Raw genomic sequence first — 24,093 nt, 5'->3', positions numbered from 1 at the left:
GGGGGGGATGCTTCAGGCGGTGATGCGGGTGATGGGGAGCATTGGGGAGCCATGGGGAGTGATGGGGAGCGATGGGGAGTGGTGGGGAGCCATGGGGAGCATTGGGGAGCGATGGGGAGCTGTGGGGAGCCGTGGGGAGCCATGGGGAGCGGCAGATGAAGTTTTGCTCCCTTCCCGCCTCTCACCTCCTGCTGTGCAGCCGGGTTCCTAACAGGCCCCGGACCGGTACCAGTTCTGTGGCCTGGGGGTTGGGGACTCCTGTTCTATGGAGTAGAAACCAGAGTCAAGATCCCAATGATCCACCTTCCACCATCCTGCTGGCCTCAGCTCTTGCTGTTCTCTGTCCTGTCCTCACCCGCCCTGCGTCCTGGCTGTTCCACCTGTGAACACACAGACCCGCCCCTCCCCGGAAGCACACATTTCTCCAAATGTCCAGTGACCTGCATCCTCCTAGTCTTTGCTCAGAGAACAGCTCCTTAACGAGGCCTGCTATGACCTCGTGCTCTCTGTCCTGTATCCCGGGGGTCCGCAACACCCGTCCTCGGCCTGTCGCCCAGCAGGAGGTGAGCGGCGGGCGAGCGAGCGAAGCTTCATGTGCCGCTCCCCATCTCTCCCCATCGCTCCCCATCTCTCCCCATCACTTGCGTTACTGCCTGAAGCATCCCCCGGGTCTGTGGGAAAACTGTCTTCCATGAAACCGGTCCCTGGTGCCAAAAAGTTTGAGGACCGCTGCTCTATCCCCCTCTGTTTTTAACCAGAGCACTAAACCTCTTCTAACATTCTTATTTATTTTGATTTCATTTTTAATCTGTCTCCCCTGATGAGAACATTAGCCCCACAAGAGCAGGGATCTTGTCATTTTTTTCCCCTTTTGCCATATCCACAGCACTACAACAGGGCATATCACATAATAGGTTCTCAATAAATGTTTTCACTGGAAAAAAAAATACCCTTTTGAGGAAAAAAAAATGTCCTTGCTAAGATGACTGTGGCCATTCAAATATTTAGAAAGATATTTATTTCCTTTTTTTTTAATGGTCATCTTCAGAGGAGGACTGTCAGAAAAATCTCCCACGTTGATGTGTCCCCTCTCATTTTATTTCTAGCATTCCAATACAGTGAGATATAGAAATGCACAAAGAGAAGACAGTGAAATAAAGATGATCCAGGAGAAAAAGGAGCAAGCAGAAATGAAAAGGTACGGGCGGGGCGGTGTTTTGAGGCTCTCGTTTGGGGAAGGCAGGCGTGCCCTTAGCCTAACTCTCCCGTGATTTTCCCGGTCCAGGAAAGTGCAGGAAGAGGAGCTGAGGGAGAACCACCCGTACTTCGATAAGCCCCTGTTCATCGTGGGTCGGGAGCACAGGTTCAGAAACTTCTGCCGAGTGGTGGTCCGAGCTCGATTCAACGCGTAAGTGACTCCACTGCAGCCAAGGGTTTGGCCCTGAGTCATGCAAACAGCAGGGGGAGTTGTCATCCGAGGAAGAAGGATCGTGTCGTCCTAATGGGGTCACCAAATAACCCGTGGGCTACTTGACCATGCTGCTCCTCTTGGCTGAGCGGCCGACCAGGTGGGAAACAAAGGTTGCAAGTAGTTCACATTTATAGAAAACACACGTTTATGAAGCACTTCACAGCCATTCTTATTTGTTCAGTTCCACAGGCGCCCAAGACGTTTAGAGCAGAGTTGTTAACTCCATATTTTATTTTGGAGACAGTTAACCAAGGGGAGACGGAATGACAGAGCTGAGGTCACTGCCCACATCTTCTTTTAGACTTGTTGTTTCTTTGTGGTCAAAATACCTTAATTCTAGAATAGTGCAAAATAGAAATCAAGTTGACTAGTGCTTCTGTTACCAACTCTTATGAGAAGAAAACCCACTGGCCAGTGTCCGTGTCCCTCCCCACGTGGAAGAAATGTGTGAGAGGCTGTGAGGGTGATCAGCCCAGGGGATGCTGCGTTTGGGACAAGCCAAGCCAAGTTTAGCAGGCAACCAGTGGCGGGAGTGGGCTTCTCGTCATGCATAACTCTGAGTAAATATCCAGAAGACATTACGAGTCTGGAGAAAGTGTGAAAACGTTCCATTCAGTAGTTGTACCTTCCCTGATACTATCATTAGTAGCATATGTATGAGCATTACTGTATGTTATGGGCTGAATTGTGCCCCCCTCATCCAGAGAAATTCAGATGTTGAAGCCCTAATCCCAGCCCCTTAGAATGTGACCTTACTTGGAGATAAGGACTTTAAAGAGGTAATTAAATTAAAATGAGGTCATTCAGGTGGGCCCTAATCCTATATGACTGGTGCCCTTGTAAGATGAGGAAACTTGGATACAGACTGCTATAATGAGGGGCAATGTGAAGACGGCCGTCTACAAACCAAGGAGAGAGGCCTGGAGCAGATCCTTCCCTCACAGCCTCAGGAGGCGCCAACCCTACTGCCACCTTCAACTCAGACGTCCACCTCCAGAACTGGGAGAAAATAAGTTTCTGTTATTTAAGCCCCTCAGCCTGCAGTACTTTGTTACAGCAGCCCTAGGAAACTAATACATTCTCCTAACCCCTCAGGGCTGGAGGAGACCTCAGGAGCCATTTGGCGTCATTTGTGTCCCCCCTTCTCCAACAGAGGAGGGCATTTAGGTCAGCCGAGGGTAAGGGCTTTGCTCAAGGACGCCAGCTAGGGCCCTCTCTGACTGCCAGTCTACTGTTCTTCCTGCTGTTCTAGAAAGACCTTCGCAGTTTAAAGCACCTGAGTGATAATGATTTAAAACCCTGAGTTTTCACAGAGCATCAATAGGAAGAAGCTGGCAGTGTAGAGTTGATTTGATCAGTTCCCAAATTGGGTTTTTCATCTGAAATTATCCCATTGGCTGTCTCCATGTTTACATCTAATTGCTAATTCTTGAAGACTGGTCATGGGCTTCCTGAAAGTAAAAGTTATAAATCCCCACCCCAAGAAATTCTATATAAATTACTCCACACGATCACAATTAAATACAGAGTGAAGAATTCTATTTAATTTATGGATATTTAATTAAATAATTATGAGGAACAGTTTCAAACTGCTAAGGCAAAGACTTTGAATGTTTTTAAATGGAAGTCAAAGTTTAATTTTGTAATATCCTTGTCAGAAATTGTTGAATGGTGTCATGAATTCTAAAATCAGGCATTTTGAAAAATGTAAACTTTGCTTTCCTAAGCATCAATTGCAAACTCTTCTGATTTTTCTTTCATCTAATGTTCTCTGCCTTCCAAAGTCACATACAGTTAACATATATCATAACAGACATTTTGTAGAGGGTATGAGAGAAATTTTAGGTAGATGAGATGTTTATATGTACTATGCTGCTGAGTTACAACATGCATGCTGTGTCACAGAGTTTATATGTTTGTTCTCTCTTACAGATCTAAAACAGATCCGGTCACGGGAGCTGTGAAAAATACAAAGTACCATCAACTTTAGTAAGCATTACAAACTCTGTTTCCATGCACATTTGAAGTTTCCATGTACTATTTTATGCCGCATAAAAATATAAAAATTCCCTTTATTTTCTTGTTATATTGTGCTGTGAAACAGACGATTGGCGATTCATTTTAAAAATGTCAGTCACGTTTATAGAATCACAGAAGCATCGTCTCTGACTTCTAGCACCTTTTCCTAGAGTGTTTGCATTTCTCAGTTTTGTCTGGTCTTTGGCAGTGATTTGCTGGGATTGGTGACGTACCTGGACTGGGTCATGATTATCGTAACCATTTGCTCCTGCATTTCCATGATGTTCGAATCCCCCTTCCGGAGAGTCATGCACGCACCTACTTTGCAGGTACTCTGCCGAATCTCAACTCACAGCTAAGAAGAGAAACGCTGACCTGCAATTTTTGCATTCATTGTGACCAACCTGCCTTCTGCCCGTTTCAGATCGCCGAGTATGTGTTTGTGATATTCATGAGCATTGAGCTTAATCTGAAGATTATGGCAGATGGCTTATTTTTCACTCCAACTGCTGTCATCAGGGACTTTGGTGGAGTCATGGACATATTTATATATCTTGTAAGTCTTCGGTTATTTCCTGAATATAAAATTTAATGGTTTTGTAAAATCTCCTGCATTTCTTGGTACAAGAGTGAGATACGTGAGTCACAGAGGTTTAGGTGCCATTAACTGAGTTCCTAAGTAGAGCAGTAGTTTAGTATAGGCAAATGAAGGGCATGCATGTAAAATCTAAATAAAAAGCATTAAAAGTATTCATGGATATGGTTCAAATACATCAACCACATTCCTGTATGCATAAGACATACATTAATGAGGTCTAAGATAGCAAGTCTAGTTTGCACACCACAATTCTTGGGGCACCTATACTAAAAAAAAAAAAAAACAACTACATTATATAAGTGATCAATGAGCCGCTTATCACTAAAATCAAACTAGAGAGAGTATGCCAATTCCAACACACAAAATACCAGGCCAGAGAAGGCAACCATTCAACTATCTATTTAAACTAAATGGGGAAACCATAGGAAGGGACTCAGAGAAATTTCTTTCTATATGTCCAAGAAGGCATAAAATCAGTGTCTTTTCCAACACAACAAGGAGAATTGTTACCATTAACATGTAGCATGTTTAGATCATTAACAAAATAGCGAGTATTCAGTCCAGCGTGAGGTTTAGTATCCTTGATCAAAGGAATTTCAATCCTGCTGACTTCTGCGGAGCCTCCGGTATATATGTTAAAAGAAGGGGCAGGAGGCACCGGAGTACCCACGCCCACGGTGTGGGCACCCCTATTTCAAACCCCCTGCAAACACCTGATGACTTCCTTTGGGGCTGCTCACAGGTCTGGGTCAAGTCCATAGAGATGAGTTGCATGTACACCCAGTGAATGCTCTTCCCACATAACACGTGGAGTCTCTGCTAAAGGAAACTTGTGGCCAGCTGGCTCACAGAAAATGTAGATAGTAGAGGATAAATTGCATAAATTCTAGAGATTATTTTTTCCCTCTAGGTGAGCTTGATATTTCTTTGTTGGATGCCTCAAAACGTGCCTGCGGAGTCGGGAGCTCAGCTCTTACTTGTTCTCCGCTGCCTGCGACCTCTGCGGATATTCAAGCTGGTGCCTCAGATGAGGAAAGTTGTTCGAGAACTTTTCAGCGGCTTCAAGGAAATTTTTCTGGTACGTTACAGTCACCCTTTACTCCTGGTTCACGGAGTCTAGCTCTTAATGTAGCAAATGAGGGGATAAAGTGAGTCTCGCTTGTCAAGGTTAAGTCTACCATTTTGTTTTTTGCCAGAAGATTGTAAAGGTACTAGCAAAACACAACACAGATTCAAAAACTTCACCCATGGATGCTTCTGGCTTATTGGTATATTTAATTCAACAAATATTTTTAGTAAATTAAAGGGAAGACTTCTGGAAAGTACAGTGGAAGGAGAATCCAAAGAGATAGAATTTTCTGACACTTCCATTCCTAACTCTTGACCCTAATTTATACTCTGGGTTTTAGTTACCCCATCTGGAAATTAAGAAGAAGTGTCAACACCATCGAATTCACAAACGATATTAAGAGTTAACCCATTTAGGCTTGTAATCTCATTTTCTATGTTCCCAAATTCATATAGAACAAAATTTGGCTTTGATCTTTGGAGTGTTAACATAAAACAACTCTTCAAAACTGTAACATACAGGTATACCCTACCTCAATATACAGTAATGAACATTTAGAAATATGATTGAGGAGAAAATATACTTTTAAGTCGGGCAAATATTGATTTAGGGTCTTCTAAGAGCAGGGCTGCAGATAAAACAATGAGTAAGAGGCTCTTTGCTCACAATCTGTTAAAGAAGAATCTTTGCCTTACAACAAAGGAGTGATCACAGGATTCTTTTTATTATTAATGAGTTCTGCTTGTGCATGGAAAACATGAATTAACTTACTAAGCGAGTTTTATATCTTGTTTTCTAGAAACACACCTATAGTGAAAAAACAGCTATAGTTGGAGTTGATTCTAAGGTGTTTTAAAGACAGGCTGTTATGTTACTATAGGCATATAGCTGCGAATACTTTTTAAAATTTTTATTTTATTGAAGTATAGTTGATTTACAATGTTGTGTTAGTATCCTGCTAATACTTTGTTAAAGCTCTGTTTAAAATTCCATATTTTTGGGACTTCCCTGGTTGCACAGTGGTTAAGAATCCGCCTGCCAACACAGGGGACACGGGTTCGAACCCTGGCCCGGGAAGATCCCATATGCCACGGAGCAACTAAGCCCGTGCGCCACAACTACTGAGCCTGCACTTTAGAGCCCATGAGCTACAACTACTGACCCCGTGTGCCACAACTAATGAAGCCCGTGTGCCTAGAGCCCATGCTCGGCAACAAGAGAAGCCACCCCAATGAGAAGCCCAAGCACCACAACGAAGAGTAGCCCCTGCTCGCTGCAACTAGAGAAAGCCCGTGCACAGCAGCAGAGACCCAACACAGCCAAAAATAAATAAATAAAAATAAATAAATTTATAAAATTCCATATTGTTTTTGCACTAAAGCCATAACACTGTGGCTTTTCCCACAGCTGGAATTGAGGGAAAACAGAATAGCCCCTGACAATGAATGTGTATGCATCTTTGAGCCCTGATAGAATTTAGAAGATGATTTATTTGAGCCTTGCTTCAGAGGATGTTTCTGTGTAATTTTAGTATCTTTAAGGGATATGTTTAGATTATTCAACCAGTAGAGATCAATGGTTTGTTCAGTATTTTGGCCACTTTTCTCTGCTGAGACCAAAATAGTCATCCAGCAGAGGGAGCACCAGCCAATTGCCAGATTTGCTTCTCAAGACTGATCTCACACCCTCTGCGTGCGGCACTTTGATATGCCCTGAGCCCTCAAGCTCGCAAGAAAGCAAAGCCACTATCCCCCTTACGTAGCCTCTGCTAACACACACAGGAATCCATTTTGAGAAAATTTGGGAAAGAGAATTATTTCAACATTTTTCTTTTGTTCCATTAAATAAAATAAAGCAAAGTGTTGATTTCAAAATCAGAAAAGTCCAAGTCATGTCCAAAACACCTTGGCCCGTTTTCTTACATGGAAGTCATATGTTTTTATTCTAAAAATTCAAAACCTGTTGTTAATTTCCTTCTTTTAACATTCCAGCTAGGCTAATTGAATGACCTGCGGGGGAGAAGTTAAAAGGTAGCATCCAAAGACTGTGAATTTCATACGATGTTATTTGAAAAGTCCTGTTCATAATCACTGCTCAAACCAAACCTACTGTTTATAATTTTTTACCAAGAGATTTGCTGTCTCACCCATTTCTTTCAGGTCTCCATTCTTTTGCTGACATTAATGCTTGTTTTTGCAAGCTTTGGAGTTCAGCTCTTTGCTGGAAAACTGGCCAAGTGCAATGATCCCAACATTATTAGAAGGGTAAGATATCCTTTCTGTCTTTTGGGATGAAAATCAAGAACGTTTACCATCCCTGGGTAGCCATGTGCTGAGGCTGCTTTGAGAACAGAACTCTAAGAATACTCTTCCCATGGACTCCCTTTTTAAAGCAGGCAGTGTGTCTCTTCTGGCTGGTAAAGGTTTATAAGATTAAAACATCTCAGACAGTCCTGTTCTTCCCTCCTATTCCAAGGTCAAGCCACTGTTGACATCTTCCATATAGTCACCCAAGATTCCACGTGAAAACTTTCCCTTTAGGTCTTCCCTAACTTTATCCTGCCTCTGCTGTGACCTGAGACTCATATCAGCAAACAGCTCCCCCAAGATACAAAAGGCAAAGTTTGACTTCCACACCCCTTCTTATGACTTATCCACTCCACATTCCTCTGTTAGGAAGTCAGGGCCTTGCAGTAGCTCTTAGCTGCCCAGAATCTTCCCCATGAAGACAACTAAGACTCAAGCTTGAACCAAGCTTGAATACTTTCGATTCTACTTTTTTTTTTTTTGGCCGCATTGCATGGCTTGTGGGATCTTAGTTCCCCAACCAGGGATTGAACCCAGGCCCCAGAAGTGAAAGTGCCAAGTCCTAACCACTGTACCACCAGGGAAGTCCCTCTACTCTTTTCTTTCTCTTTCTTTGGCCGGTGTTATAAGAGGAGGCTAGCTTCTGGAACAGCCCCATTATGTCAGTAGCTGAATGTAATGAAATGAATATATTTATTGCATGTTGAATAATTCAGGCAGCTCTCCTCCAAATGACCACCCAATGGCTCATGCTTCCTCTGTCCTGTGTCCCTAGCCTTTGCTGTCTTCAAAGTCTTCTCTGTTTAGCTGGCAGTTAGGAACAGAAAACCATCTCTCTCTCAGAGGACTATAGGCAGAGCCTAGAAGCAAGGCATCTGTCTTCACCCCACATTCCACTGGAAAGAGCGTGGCCTCACCAGTCTGAAGTGAGACCGTGATGTGTAGTTTCGTGGTGTATTTTGTAGAAAAGGGGGCGGGGTTTGGTTAATAATTAGCCAATCTCTGCTGCATCGCCCACTGTCCCATTCTCTTAGAATCCTGCCCGATGTTACAAGTAGGTTAATGGAGTGAACCCAGTTCTGCTGATGTATAAACTAGCAAGAGTATTTCCTCTTCTACCCAGGTAAAATAATGCTTAAGTCTCATTAAAATGCATGTTTCCAAAAGGGCTACCAGAGCTGAACTAAAACACTTATTCCCATATTTCCAGCAAATATGGCTGTCTAATATAAATTTTATACTACTATGACATTTCTACATTTTGAGGCTTCTAATTATAAAGCTTAGTAGTTCTCGAATTTTTAGAAAATACAGGTAACATCTTTGTCCAGTCAAAGTACATTATCAGTCATGTTAATAATGAGATTTTTCAGGAAGAGGCAGAGCAGAAGAGACAAACTTAGCATGGGCAGACCTTACGCTATTTCACAAGGCATCGCCCGGCTCGCTGCTTCCTTTAACTCCCCTTCCCAGAGGTTCCAGGAATTTTGATAAACCTGACAAGACATGCAAGGAACATGCTATAAAGGTCATGGTGTACCAAATGAGCTAAATGAAGGCAGTAATAATGAGCTGATGCATTAGTCCACAAGCTTATGTAAGGAAAGAAGGGTTATTTTAGGTCCACCCTGAATAGAGGCCAGAAAGATAATAACAACATTTCAAGATGAAGCCTCGTAGGAATAGTGGATGACTCAGGGGAGTAATAATGGCCTAAGAGCCTTGTGATTTTACACTATCTGCTCATACCCAGCCCGAGCTAAAGAGTAATGACTTGTATAGGGGACGGAGGGCACACGGTGGATGGACAGACATACAGATACCATGAGGCATTTATTCTTTTCCACAGAACAATGAGGTCTCTGTGGGAAGCTCATAAGAAAACTTAGCCATCAAAAGACCATCAGGAGCAAGCAGAATAATTGCAAAAAAATTTGGCATAGTGAGAAGTGGCCCGTGTCTTTGTATTTGGACGAATTCTTTTCTAGTCCTAACATAAGAGGCCAAAGCCAAGCGTGTCATGTGGATGAAGGGGATACTTCAGTTTACCTTTATAATAGAAGAGACAAACCCAAGGAAAAGGGGAAACTAGATACCCCAACATTTGGATCACACAGCTCACATTTTTTTTTTTATTCAAACAGAAAGTTACAAAAATTATAATCATCCTCATCAGTTCACTCAGTCCCATGTAATTAATTTTTTTTTTCATCTTGATCTTTTGTTAGCACTTTTATGAGTTCATCAGTTTTCCATTAGAGTTCTAAAACAGCTCACATGTAAAGGCCATGAAGCTTGAGTTGTTGGTGCCATGTCTCCAGTTGGAATCATATAATATGTGGTGTTCAATGGCTGGCTTTTTCACTTAGCATAATATCTTCAAGGTTCATCCATGTTGTAGCATGTGTCAGTACTTCATTATTTTTATGGCTGAATAATATTCCACAGTATGGATAGACCACATTTTGTTTGTGTATTTGTTGATTGATGGACATTTGAATTGTTTCCACCTTTGAGCTATTGTAAATAATGCTATTTATAATAATAATGATACAAACATTCATGTACAAATTTCCATGTGAATATATGTTTCATTTCTCTTGGGTAGATACCTGGGAGAAGAATTGCTGCGTCCTGTGATAATTCTTTAATTATTTAAGGACCTGCCACACTATTTTCCAAAGTGGCTGCACCATTTTCCATTCCCACCAGCAGTGTATGAGGATTCTAGTATGAGGATTAAGATTTCTGCACGTGCTCATCAAAGCTTGCTATTTGACTTCTTGATCAGAGCCTTCTTAGTGAGTGGGAAATGGTATCGCATTGTGGTTTTGATTTGCATTTCCCTGATGACTAATGATGCTGAGCATCTTTTCATGTGCTCATTGGCTATTTGTGTCTCTCCCTTGGAGGAATGTCAGTTCATATCCTTTGGCCACTTACTAACATTTTCAGCATCAACTTTCACCTGTTTTATCTCTGAAGTCTTTGTTACTCTTTGCTGAGTAGCTATGCACATCTCTGCTGTTATATAAAAGACCTCTGTCGTTCTATGTAAAAAACGTTTCTTATCTTTTATCTTTTCTGACTTCATTTTCTGACCAGGTTCTTTTCCTCTTCCTTTTATTTTTATTTTTTTTCCTGTTTTAGGAAGATTGTAATGGAATATTCAGAATCAATGTAAGTGTGTCCAAGAACTTAAATTTAAAATTAAGGCCTGGAGAGAAAAAACCTGGATTTTGGGTGCCCCGTGTTTGGTAAGCATATCAGAAAAATATCCTGAAGAATGCTATATTTGTCAGTATAAGGGGTTTTTCCCCAGTTTTACTGAGAAATAATTGCCATACATCACTGTATACGTTTAAGGCAAACAGCATGATGGTTCAATTTACATATATTGTAAAAATGATTATCACAATAGGTTTAGTTAACATCTATCACCTCATATAGATCCAGTTGAAAGAAAAGAAAAAAAATTCTCCTCGTGATGAGAACTCTATTCTCTTAACACCTTTTCTGTGTATCACACAGCAGTGTTAACTATAGTCCCTATGTTGTACATTACATCCCTAGTATTTATTTGTCTTATAACTGGAAGTTTGTACCTTTGACCACCTTCCTCCACTTCCTCTCCTCCCCCCACCTCTGGTAAACACAAATCTGATCTCTTTTTCTATGAGTTTAGTCGGGGGAGTTTTGCTTTTGTTTTTGTTTTGTTTTGTTTTTTTAGATTACACACACAAGTGAGATTATACAGTATTCGTCTTTCTCTGTCTGACTTATTCACTTAGCATAATGGGCCTTCATGGTCCATCCATGTTCTATATAAGTATATATAGTATAAGGTTTTAAAGCAGTGTAATATGGCATGAAACTAAAAGTAGTTCTGCTAGAATTACTTAAAATAACTTCAAGTAATGCAAGGCAACGCACTGAATTACAATAGGATGCAAAAATAAAAGAAATAAAATAAGAGAGGAAGTGGTACACTGAGTCCCAGGGTTGCTTCATGAAACTAATGAAGTATCACTGCAGTATTTTTCTAATACTTTAAAGTATGTATCTGGACTCACATGGCTTTAAAAATTAGTGAGGCTTATAAAAAAAGAGTGAAATAATGCCATTTGCAGCAACATGAATGGACCTAGAGATTATCATACTAAGTGAAGTAAGTCAGACAAAGACGAATATCATATATTGCTTATATGTGGAATCTAAAAAAAAATTGATACAAATGAACTTATTTAAAAAACAGAAAAAGGCTCACAGATATAGAAAACAAACTTATGGTTACCAAAGGGGAAAGGGGATGGGGGGGGATAAATTAGGAGTATGGGATTAGCAGATACAAACTACTACATATAAAATAGATAAAAAATAAAATCCTACTGTATAGCACAGGGAACTACATTCAATATCCTGTAATAAACCATAATGGAAAAGAATCTGAAAAAGAATTTATATATATATATATATAATTTTTATATATATATATATATATGAATTTATATATATAAATATATATAAGAATTTTTATATATATACATATACATATGTATGTATATGTGTGTATATATATATGTATATACAGCTGAAGCATGTATATGTGTGTGTGTATATATACGTATATACATATATATATGTATATATATGTGTGTATATATATATATATATATATATATAGCTGAAGCACTTTGCTGTATACCTGAAACTAACACAACGTTGTAAATCAACTATACTTCAATAAAAATAAAAATTTTTTAGAATAAAAATTAGTGAGGCTTAAAAGAAAAAATATTTTCTATCAATTTTTAATCAAATTTTAATTCAACTTTTAAACCAATTTTTAAAAATTTTAACAATTTTAATCAAATTAAAACTAAACTCATACTGACTTTATATCTTTAAGGATGATCTGATGTCCTCATAACAGTTGTAGAGAAGCCTAAATCATAAAACTTATTTCAATTTTAAAACCCATTTACATTGAAGGATTTTGTTATTGAAACCCTGGAAGGGAATAATCAGTAGTAACACAATTGATTTTATCTAACTGCTTCTTTAAAAAAATTTTTTTTAAATAAGTTTTCAAAGCATTTACATCAAAGCCAGAAGTACCTGGTACCTTCTTTCTCAACCATTTCCCTAATGACTATGAATGAAATCTTTCAATCTGCTTCACTGATGCAGAGAGTGTTCCATCAACTTCATTTGTCCTTTTAAATCGTTATCTGTTTTCTTTTTATTTCATTTTTTACCTCTTAGAATAATGAGTGAACCACAGAAACTGCTCTGCTTTTGTCACAATTGATGTTCTCTACTAAATGTCAAAACTCTTTAAAAGGAATAGCATTTCACCCAGTTGTACCCTTAGGACTCGTTGTTACCTGCTTTGGCATTTCTCTAATATGAAATTCACTTTCATAAACAATTCAATACAATTTATATTGGTTTCCTTTTAATACCAAAGAACTATGGAAAAAAGATTAATTTTGGATGTGAGGCTTGAGCATGGGTAGAGAAGTATATAACACATGGGAATATCTTTATCCCAGTGTTAACTAGAAAAGCAGTCTAATTTACGTTACAATAAAAAATTAAAGAAGCATAAAATGTTTATTTTGTTGTGAGATTAAAACTCATTATTATACTGTAAATAATTTACTTATATCAGGACATCAATTTTTTTTTCCAAAATTTTTTGGAATTTTGTCTAAAGTCTCAAAGTTGAGGTCAAGGGGAGATTAAAGTACCTTGACATTCTAAAGAGGCCAACTAAACCAATCCCATCAGAACTTACTCAAACATCATCCGTCACCCAGCTCCTGTAAAAGAAAACACTGCATTCAAAGATAACATCATGGTAGTGAATGAAGTCAAGAGCAGAGAGTGCTATGGCATCACGCCCCCTTCACTGTGGGGAAAGGTGGACGGTGCTTCTCCCATTCATATGAGGACCCCTGGAAGGACCAGTTGATACCAGAGTTTGGCAAGGCAAGAAGAGAGGCTCTTGTGGGCAAGCTGCTCCTCACCATCTGGGAAGACGGGCTGATCTGCTGTTTCTGGAGGGCCACGTCATCCCTGCCAAGGGCCACCTGACCTGAGCCTTCTTGTTGGAACCCTGCTGCCAAGGGCTGTGTGCTGGGGACAGGGTGCCCCTATGGGAAGAAGCTGTGGGAACGTTTCCGGGAGGAGGAGCTGAGAATCACCTAGAGGCTACACTCACGGCAGGAAGAGCACACTGGGGCATCCTCATGCCGGGGAGTGTAGCCATAGGAAATGTGAGGTGCAGTAAAGCCAACAGATCGAGAGGATTACCACTGAAAAGACAGTTTGTTACTCATCGTTCCCAAGAGGAGGGGGCCTGCCACTGCACGGGGGACCACCTGGGGAAGCACCAGGGTGAATCAGCAGGCAGAGAGGTGGGGAGAGCTGGGGCCAAGAGCCTTTATTGTGGTTTCCCTGGCAAGGAACGGGTGAGGCAGGGCAAGCAGGCTTAGGGATGGCTAGTTTGAATAATTTTAATGGGCTCTAGAGCATAGAGGCCATCCATTGTGGTCTGGTACCTGGCACTGGGGTGATTAGGGCAGGTGGATGGTGGCCCAGAGTGTGAAAGCCTGATAGAGGAGGTGATTGGTGGGGGGGCTGGACTCTGGGTTGGTTGGTTTGTATTTGAAAAGCACACCCTGAAAAGGGCTCGTCTCAAGGTGGGGAGGAGGACGAGGGAGGCACGAGGCCAGGAAGGGTGACTCAGGCATCTTATCGGGTGTCCAGAACAAAGTGCGTCCAGCATCTGTATGTGGGACAGATGCTCAAGTGCCAAGTTCACAGAAGCTAGAAACACTGTTCAAACATGGAGTGTTTCTTGGGAACACCAAAATGAGCTCCGTGAAAGAACAATGGCTGCTGTGAGGAGAGCACCAATGGCCACAGTCCAGCAGAGTCAGACACGCAAGATGTGATGTCTCGAACCCCAGCTGCATCCCACCCCTTCTTGTAAGACCCAGGCAGTCACCAAGAGGAGGAGTGGACCAGAGTGGCTGACACTCTTTTTCCCTCCTCAGACCACGGGTCAGGCTTGAGCTGCTGAGGGTGGGATCCTGGTACAGGTTTGAATGGAGTGGGCATTTTAGAATGAGGCTGACTATATCCCGAAAAGCTCTGGGCTCTCCCCAAGGTGTCAGGAAGGGAGTAGAATGCACTGGAAGGTAGCATTAGGAGGAGAGTAAGCTGTTTCCGGTTGTACCCTATGGCGTTCCACGTGTTCCATAAAACCAGCTCTCTAAGATTTTAAAATCAGCGAATTGAAATGTAATGTTTTATGTAAGCTATTATTAAGGACTTCAAGTTCAATGACATTTTAAAAGCACAAGCAAACGGAGGGACCTCACTTGAAAGTTATCACAATAGCTTTTCCCATTTGTTCAGAATATTGTGACTTGGGTTAGTTTTAGTGAAATATAAATCTTTCATCAAATAAATGTCAACTGTAACCATGATAATTTTCACATTTTGTTTCTCTAATAATCTTGTCAAGAGTTAGCAGCTGAAAATTCTGTAATTTTATATTGGCTAATTTATGATTAAGAAAATAACTTATATCTGGGAATTAGCCTAGAGGAATGCTCTGATAATTATAATTAGGACATAAATATGCACTAGCTAATTCAGGAGACAATCTGGCTTCTGCATTCTCTCTTCAGATGAATACATTCATTTTCTTCCGAATCACTCAGACTTGATGAGATAAAAATTACCTTGGTAAAAAGGATTAAACATATCATATATTATAAATATTGTGTTTTGTCTTAAGCAGAGGTCTGGGATTTAGGAAAAGGAAATGCATGGGAGAGAAATCAACAATGCATTCAGTTTTACAATAAATATATTTACTAAGTGTTTACTGTTCGCCAGGAATTATGCTGTCACTGCGAACAAGCTATGGCCTCTGACCCCTAAGAGCTAGAAGTCCAATGAAGAACAGAAAATAAAATTTAAAATAATTTAATACAATATGCTGAAGTTTTAATGCTACATAAATAAGCCCCTAGACTCACTTGAAGTTCACCAGAAGCTTACCTCTAGGTAATTTCAAATTACACTGATACATTCTAGGCAGAAAGAGATCAGATTTTTTTTGTCGAGTCTAAGGCTCAAACAATTTGGGTACACTCTCTAAGAAAAAGAATATAAAACTACTTTGCTTTTTTAAGTTTAACAGAAACATATGACTATGTGAACTCACTCCTGGGCCCCTTCCTGAGTCTTGGAAGGGACCTGGGTCAGGGAGGGGCCCTGAGGCTTACCTTTAAGTTTCTTTCGCTCCGTGATGTATCAGCCTCTGATTCTAGGGTACGGAGAGGCGAAGGGTTCAGTGGTACACGCAGGAGAGAGGCTCCTAATCCAAACGATGACTGGACCAGGGAGAAGGACCTAGAGGAGAAGACACCCAGTTAACTCTTGAAGGGTGAACAGGAATTAGGCAGGTGAAAGGGGGAGGAGCCACGGGCAGGTGAGAGTGAGGGGCGAGGCAGAGGTAAGATTGTTGCAGGCTGTGGAAACTCAAATTGCTATTACCAAAGCGCGAGGCAAAAAGCAGTCTGCCTTCCAGAAAGTACTAGTTTCTGATTTCTTTAGATGGCAGAGCTGTGTAAGATACAGGGTACCATCTTGGACCATGTCATCCCCTGCATTTCCACATCCCAGGGCAGAGGCTAGATTCCTCTCCTCCATGGCACCCCCATCTTCCCAGAGGAGAAGCAGCTCTCCTTATCATGACCTGGGGTCCCTGGAGCACTTGTCACTGGGAGGTAGAAAACTCCGATTGTGAGGTCAGAACTGATTCTTCATTTTTCTGAATTGGATAGACAAGATTGTAATCTTTTAAAAATTAACCAGAAAAGATAATATTTAAATAGCCTTCCAGATCAAGGGAGGCCAACAGGAAAAATGACAATAATGGATTGTGTTTGGGATTTGTTGAAGTCCTCTGTAGTTATTGGTAAAGTTTCAAACTTTCCAATTTTAGTATCATGAACAAAGCATAAACATATCCAATATGATTAAAACTGAGACTTTTAATGTGGTATATTCTTCCAGCAATTTAAGTCTGTGATTCTCCATTTTACTTTTCTTGCTTTAGCCTGAAAGTGTATTTTAACATATTCTAACTTCTAAAGGATGTAGAACATGAGAATAGTTTGGGTTGCTGCAAATTCAGCTAAAAAAAGCACTTTTACATAAAGAAAATGGATGGGTAAGAAAGTTCAACATCAGATCTGAGAGCTGACTCACTTGGTTTAAAAAAAAATCCTTACTCAAGAAAATTGTGGCATCTGTAGCATCCTTACAGATTCTGTCTGCTGTAAAATATATTAAATTTAATTGAAACCCCCAAAAGGAAAGGTTGGAAAAATCCAAGAGAATATGCTTGTCTTTCATACTTAAAAAATATAAATCAGAATCCCTAAATATTAATTCCTGAGTGGGGCTTTTTTACTATATGGAAAACATTTCTACCGATCAGCTTTAAACCTTTAAAAACAAGTCAGTCTCAGTTTTATGTTTTCTTATCAGATTCCCACATATTTAGTATTAAAAAAAGAAAACTTATAAAAGTATATCTCATGATAGTCTCTAGTTTTGAAAACCATAAAAGGTGGTAGAAAAATACTAAACCGGATTCCCCCTAGAATGTTGCCTCCTATGAAGGTTAACTTTTGATAAATGTGCTAGCAAGAAAAAAAAATTATCAAAATATAATTTAGCTAGGCTTCAGTAGGCCTACTCTAGTCAATAATCCTGAGCTCAGGTCATCAAATTCAGGAAATGTGGTGATAGTCATGATTTTCCAGCATGTGGTTGTCTAAATCTTTTAATTATTTAAAATAGCCTCAGAAAAGGGGGATTAAAAAAAAGACACTGAAATCTTCTGTTAACAAATATGTTAGCTAAGACCTGTAATGACTAGGGGAGATGCAGTGTAGTAGAAAGATGTTAGTGGAAAGAAAAAAGTATACACGTGTCAGAAAAACAAGAAATGAGACATCCCCTGACCCCCCAAAAATAGAGGGTCCAAAATGTTTTAGAACTCAGGAGTTAACTGTGCGGTAGGCAGCACACTATACACTGGGGTCTACAAGAAGTATCTGTTGAGAACATTTGGAGTTAATGAGAGAAAAAAATCCACCTGGGAGGGGGTGATCTGGAGACATACAGGGTATGTGCCACCTCAGGAACCTCTAAAGCATCACTAGGTCACAGCATGCTGCTCACGTGATGACACAGAATAAAATAAAGTGGCCAAATTCTACTCATTTTACACTTTCTGTACTAACACCAGGATTTGTAATTCATGCCTTTAGGAAGGTTTTCTAATGTAAAACCATTTCAAAATTCACACCCAAACTCCAATGCCCCTTTGTAAGAATCTCCTGCACAAGTTCTAACCAGAAAGTCCTCGGTATGCTAATCAGGACCAGCCAGAAACGCTGCAGAACCTCTGGAGCTAGAAGTCGAGGAACATAGCATTTTATTGTTTTCGATTGAGAACACCCCATTATTGCCTAGTAATTAACTGCATAATTAATAAATGCATAATTAATAAATTCTAACACATTGATGCATCCTTATGAGTTAGCAAACAAATGCCATCTAACCTACCTTCCAAGTGCCACCTATACTTTGCACCCAAGATTGGAAAGAGTTATATATATTGCCTTCGGGTGCTTCTCCCTGGAATTCCACGGAACATTCCTCTTTCTGACTTGCAGGGCGAATCCTCGGAACTTTAATTTTGACAATGTGGGCAATGCTATGCTGGCATTGTTTGAAGTTCTCTCCTTGAAAGGCTGGGTGGAAGTGAGGGATGTTATTATTCATCGTGTGGGTCCGGTAAGCACGCACTGGAATCCTTTGAATGTTACCACAGCTGCTTTCATTGGCTTTGATGAATAACCGTATTTTTCATTTATACAGATGCATGGAATCTATATTCATGTTTTTGTATTCCTGGGTTGCATGATTGGACTGACCCTTTTTGTTGGAGTAGTTATTGCTAATTTCAATGAAAACAAGGTAAGAATTCTTGGTTTGAATTCCGCAGCGTTTATTCTTTCCTAGCCGCTCACTTTGAGTTCCCTTTTCCACAAACGGCGTGAAGTCGCATTAAACTGTAAAGTGACCAGTGTAAATAATCTCTATAACTATGTTACAAGCTACCTCATTGCTGCCTTTCAGGCACATTATTTCAGAGCACAATTCTCTTGCTAAATTTCCTCTTTTGGTAATAGTGTCATTAATTTGCCAAGGACTGAAAAGCGCATCTCCTATTGTTCAAATTGAAAGGATGTGCAGCAAGTTATTAAAATACAGTAGCTGAAACCGATGCACTGATCGCAGGTAGTATGCCTTTCACTAAATGTAAATTGGATGCTTCTTTGTAACTCAGTAGGTGAACTCAGAATTTTGATGGGATGGGGGTGAGGATTGCGGTAGAAATTGTAAAATCCTAATTCATGGGATAAAAAGATTTTTCTAATTTCGCATAAAAACTTTGCATACTTTACGAATTCGGGAGGCATGCTGAGTTCGTAACAGCTTTAACGATCAGTGTAAGAGCTCACAAATAGAAAACAGCAAGTGTAGTTTCCTGTCAAAAAGAGAGCTCGGGAGAACTTTCGATGTCGGTCTTCTGGATGTGGCTGAGATGCCCTCTGTTGGGTAAGGGTCAGTCTTCCTCTGGCATCGTGCACTGCAGTTTTACACGCTCACCTCTCTATTCTCACAACTCTGAGATGCACAGTTGAAGGAAAAGCAGACTACAGAGGTGAAATCATTGTGTGGGGCTTATAAGGAGTGGAAACTGGGGCCAGGATTCAGAAGTGGTGCCCATTGCTGTCATTCAAGGGTATAAAAACGTCGCCTGATGCTCTGCATTGAATTAAAGCTAGATTTGCCTGCATTGCACCACGCTGCTCCGTGTCATTCATAGCCGGGCCCTTTGGTTTGTGTAGCTGCACACGGGACTGTCTCATTCACGTCCCCCCAGGCTCCAAGTGTGTGGTACCAGCTACTCAGCCAATTGCCACCTTTGATGTGTGCCTAATGAGGATGTCATTTGGTTCTGCCTTTCAAAGCGTTCGAGTTGAAAATCCCCCTCTTTGGGCCCCAACACTACTCCAACTCACAGAAACATGGAATTTAGAGAGAGAAAGAAAAATAGAGATCATATTGCCCAGCCCCCTGTTTTACTTTAACACATTCATAAACGAGTTTCTTTAAGCCCAACAGTGTGTTCAATTTAATACCACGCGGAAAGAGGAAGATGGGTCTTTTTAGATGCCTTTGAGCCATGCCATGGAGCAGACACTGGGAATTGCAGATCGCGGGCTGAAGCTAATCAGTCAGTTAGCAGAGTTTAGGTACTGCTTGCTCAGAACACCTTCCCAGGCCCTCTGAGCAGATCTGATTTCGATTTCAGACAAATTCAGTCCTAAGGTAGCTCACAATTCAGCAGCATAAATGAAACAACATAAAACGTCCCATAACTGAAGGCAGGTGCATAATTAATTGCAGCTCCCTAACTTAGAGGAATGGCTGAAATAAGACTAACAGGAGGTCTGCTTACAACACTGGTCATAGCACTGTTCGGAAGGAGGAAAGAGGCCTCTTGGCCTGAGAAAGGGGAGTGTGGACGTTAGCTCAAAGGGTGCCTAGGGAAAGGGGAAGAGTGGAAGAAATCATGTAACAGACATTAAAAACATGACCAGTTCATTGGAGATATAAATTTCTAAATTACGTGAACCTTTTAGGAAAGATTTTTTTTCGGCAAGTTTTTTAGATGGTCGTGCATGAGCTACTTCCTATATAACACATTTATTCATTTTTTTATTCACTCATTCAGCATATTTCTTTGAGCGCTTACTAGGTGCCAGATGCTCTTGACCCTGAGAACATAAGGAACTAAATACATAAACTAAAAACTAAACATATGAAGACTTCTACCCTCATGGAGCTCACATTCTAATGGTCATTCCCAAGGTATATAAATAGATTTCCAAATATACAGGCAATAGAGAGATTTAAAGATATGGACAACAGGTAAGCTTTGGAGGCAATGTTTTCACAATTCAGAATTATGCAAAATTGTCTTCCCTAGAAAATGGAAGCCTGTTTAAAAGTTCAAAGTCTATGCCAGTAATACATATTTTTTAATTTCCCTACTATAAGATAATATGCTTGATTAATAAACTTAATTTCACAATAATAAACTTTCAGAGGTTTTCATATATTAATGGTCAGATGATACCACCATGCTTATTATTCTTTTGGATCCTTTCAGAGTTCAACATTCAAAAATATCTAGTTTTGTTTAATAAAGGAATTATACTCATGTCTCTATGTTCAGAGAAAAGTATTTGTTTGCAGTTAGTGAGAAAAAGTGGTTTAGCATTATTAATATAGAAAAAATTAAAACAAAACTCATTATTAGGAATAAACAGTATAATTAAATAATGACAAAAGAAACTAATGACCACAAGAATATAGAATTCCTGAATCTCAAAATGTACAAAGCAATATTTAACCAAATTATTTTAAAAAGCTAGCAAATCCAAAATCTGATGAAAGATAGATAGTAATGTATTTCTCTAAGAAACTCATAAATCAGAACAAAAAGTACATGTTAGATTTGACACGATGAAAACATTTGGTCCAATGGACATATAAAGATCTCTGACTCTGACAATTTGAGACTATGTATTACTTTCAAGTACAAAATGTATCATCTACAAAGTCATAAAACAATAATTACCAAAGAATTGATAATGTACACATGTTCTCTATCATAATTTTAAAAGATAGCAAAACATTCCCCATAATTTGGAAATATTAAGACAGCATTCTAAGTAATTTTTGAGTTAAAGAAGAAATCAGAATAGAAAATCACAAAGCATTTAGATAAATCATTGATAAAAATTACATTAAAACTCACAACGTATAGATAAATCAGTAATTAGATGGAAATTTATAGCTTTTAAGTGTACATGTTAGAGAAGAATCAAATAGTGATGATTAACATGCCAAATACACAAATCAGTAAATTATAATCAGAGCAACAAAGTGAAATAGAAGAAAATGGAAGGAAGAAAATAACAAAGATAAAAGAACAGAAATTAGTGATATAGAAAATAAAGTAACTTATAGAAAAGCTCAAGAATGAGAAAAACTGGTTTGTTGAAATAAATTAGATTGATAAGACTCTTACAGGGGTGAGCATGAACAAAAATGTGGAAAAACAAGCTATGGTAAGTATAATAGTGCCATCATTGTTACAGGGATAGAAAGTTAGGCTTACAGAATAGAACAGAAAGCCCTAGGAGGGACCCATGTGTATATGAAACAGAAGTAGCACAACAAGTCAGTGGAGAAGATGAGACCATCCATAGTGGTGCTGGGATAATTCATTGATTGTCTAGCTCTCAGAAATTAAACTGACATTTCTACCTTACAGCATACTCAAGAATGAATTCCAGATGAATGAAAGATCCAGCTATGAAAAGCAAATTTTAAACCATGGAGAATGTGTTTTTGACCCTGGAGTAGCTGTAGAGTTCTTGACATTAACCACAAAGTGAAATCCATAAAGAAAAAAATTTATAAGTCAGATTACATTAAAAGGAAAAGTTTCTGAATGATAAAAGACACACTAAGCAAAATTTAAAAAAAAAGCAAGCTAAGACTAAGAGAAAATACTTACAACTCACATAACTGACAAAATATTAGTATCCAGAATATATTAAGAATTTCTACAAAACATCAAAAAGTAAATATCCAAATACAAAAATGAGCAAAGAATATGAACAGGCAATTCACAAAGGAACACACAGGAATCACCTTGTATACACACTGAAAATGTTTCATCTCATTAATATTAAAACTAAATCAGATACATTTCACACCCATCAAATGACCAAATTAGAATGTCTGATAGAGTCAAGTATTGGCAAGAATATAAGGAAATGGGAACACTTGTAGAATGAAACCAATTTTCTTGGTTATTGCTCTTTGGATAGCACCTTGGAAATCTCTGGTAAGTGTGGAAAAGTGTAAACTCCTAGACCCCAGCAGTTCCTTTCCTAGAGATTTACCACAGAGCAAGATGTTTACCATGAGACAGTACCTGTGTGTTTATTGCAGCATTGTTTATAGTCCATAAACCTAAAATGAGAACTTCTGACATATCTGTACAGTGGGATACTGTGTGATCAGTTAAAAAACTAATCAGATCTAGTATCTAGTTGTATGGAAAATGTAATTTTCAGTGAAGATAAAAACAAACTGGGGACTTCCCTGGCGGTCCAGTGGTCAGGACTCTGTGCTTCCACTGCAGGGGTCTGGGTTTGATCCCTGGTCGAGGAACTAAAATCCTGCAAGCCACGGGGCGCGGCCAAAAAAAAATAATAGTAAAAAACAAACTGCGTAAATTGCCACGTTGGATACCATTACAGAAATTTATAAAATTAAAAACAAACACATTCTTATATATTTATATATACATAAGCAGTAAAAGTCTGAAAACACAGTGAGGAGGATGTACCCCTGAAAGATAGTTAGCTGTGTGTCAGGAAAGGCAGGATGGGAGAAGGAAGGTGGGTTTTCTCCAGTTTCTTAAATTATATTTCTGCCTTTGTAATATAATGTAATGAAATGTAATATATTCAAGTGCATTTTAATGATGCGCTCTATTATATAGCAAAGAATATCTGATCTCATTTAACCGATTGTCACAGCACAAATTTCTTAAATATGCAATTCTCTGACCGCATACCACTTAAAAATAATTTCACGATTGCATGTAACAGAATGATTTCTAAAAAGACACAATAGCCTTAACCAGAAGCAGCAGCATTGATAAGCTATCATTTTGCTGCAGTTTTTTCTACTATGAAAGGAAACTAACCACTGTTAGAGTATCTCTTTTAGAAAATCTAATCATGTAGAAAACCTTCTTTAGATTTTTCCCAAACCTGAATATTATACATGTTCAAAGATGCCAACTGAAGGCTGCTGAATCTTCTCTGAACCCCCGGCCCTCTTTTCTGGAACTTCTCTCAAGACCACGTTTGAGAATTCTGACCCTGTTTATCGAACCACCATGGTATTGGAAGAATATCTTTGTTTTAAACCCACATTAGTCCTGTTTGTGTCAGCAGCCCATTTGCGACGTCCTTGGTGTGGAGCACATGACAAAAGGTCTTTCTCTGTTTTCCTTTGTTTATTAAGGGGACGGCTCTGCTGACTGTAGATCAGAGAAGATGGGAAGATCTGAAGAGCCGCCTGAAGATAGCACAGCCTCTTCATCTACCACCGCGCCCGGGTATCAAAGATGCTCTGATTTTATTCATGTTGGGCCCTAGTGTTCATGATTCCCCAGGAGTCTAAGATTTCAATTAAAATAATCATCATGAGGCCACTAGGCGATTGTGCAGAAGTTAATATAAAAACAGGCTCCAAACTACAGATCTCTCCATAGGCTATTAAAATCAACCACCCAAAGGCTGTGCTTCAGTGCTTTTGGGATAAGCCTTAATGAAAAAATGAATTGTTAAATAAATATATTTGTGCTTGC

The 24,093-nt window shown here is 39.5% G+C and overlaps 1 protein-coding gene across 7 annotated transcripts in view; it reads left to right on the top strand.

Annotated features, from left to right (window-relative positions):
* The window catches only part of NALCN (sodium leak channel, non-selective), a 280,557-nt gene that overhangs the window by 232,745 nt on the left and 23,719 nt on the right, over positions 1-24,093 (top strand). For 5 of the 7 annotated variants that reach the window (XR_005017238.1, XM_036831753.1, XM_036831752.1 and 2 more), the window contains 11 exons: positions 1,107-1,198; positions 1,286-1,408; positions 3,404-3,460; positions 3,699-3,819; positions 3,915-4,046; positions 4,999-5,166; positions 7,317-7,421; positions 10,614-10,720; positions 18,236-18,356; positions 18,441-18,539; positions 23,748-23,841. Coding sequence is in view for 6 of the 7 variants with exons in the window: in XM_036831753.1 (XP_036687648.1) it covers positions 1,107-1,198; positions 1,286-1,408; positions 3,404-3,460; positions 3,699-3,819; positions 3,915-4,046; positions 4,999-5,166; positions 7,317-7,421; positions 10,614-10,720; positions 18,236-18,356; positions 18,441-18,539; positions 23,748-23,841 (1,219 nt within the window). In the remaining variant the exon portion in view is untranslated. The remainder of the gene's footprint in view (positions 1-1,106; positions 1,199-1,285; positions 1,409-3,403; positions 3,461-3,698; positions 3,820-3,914; positions 4,047-4,998; positions 5,167-7,316; positions 7,422-10,613; positions 10,721-18,235; positions 18,357-18,440; positions 18,540-23,747; positions 23,842-24,093) is intronic. The other 2 variants (XM_036831755.1, XM_036831754.1) reach the window with 2 other exon arrangements.

The sequence above is a fragment of the Balaenoptera musculus genome, chromosome 18 (assembly GCF_009873245.2).
Source record: "Balaenoptera musculus isolate JJ_BM4_2016_0621 chromosome 18, mBalMus1.pri.v3, whole genome shotgun sequence".
NCBI lineage: Eukaryota > Metazoa > Chordata > Mammalia > Artiodactyla > Balaenopteridae > Balaenoptera > Balaenoptera musculus.
Note: the sequence above shows the minus strand (reverse complement) of the source record. Positions and strands in the feature narration are given on the sequence as shown.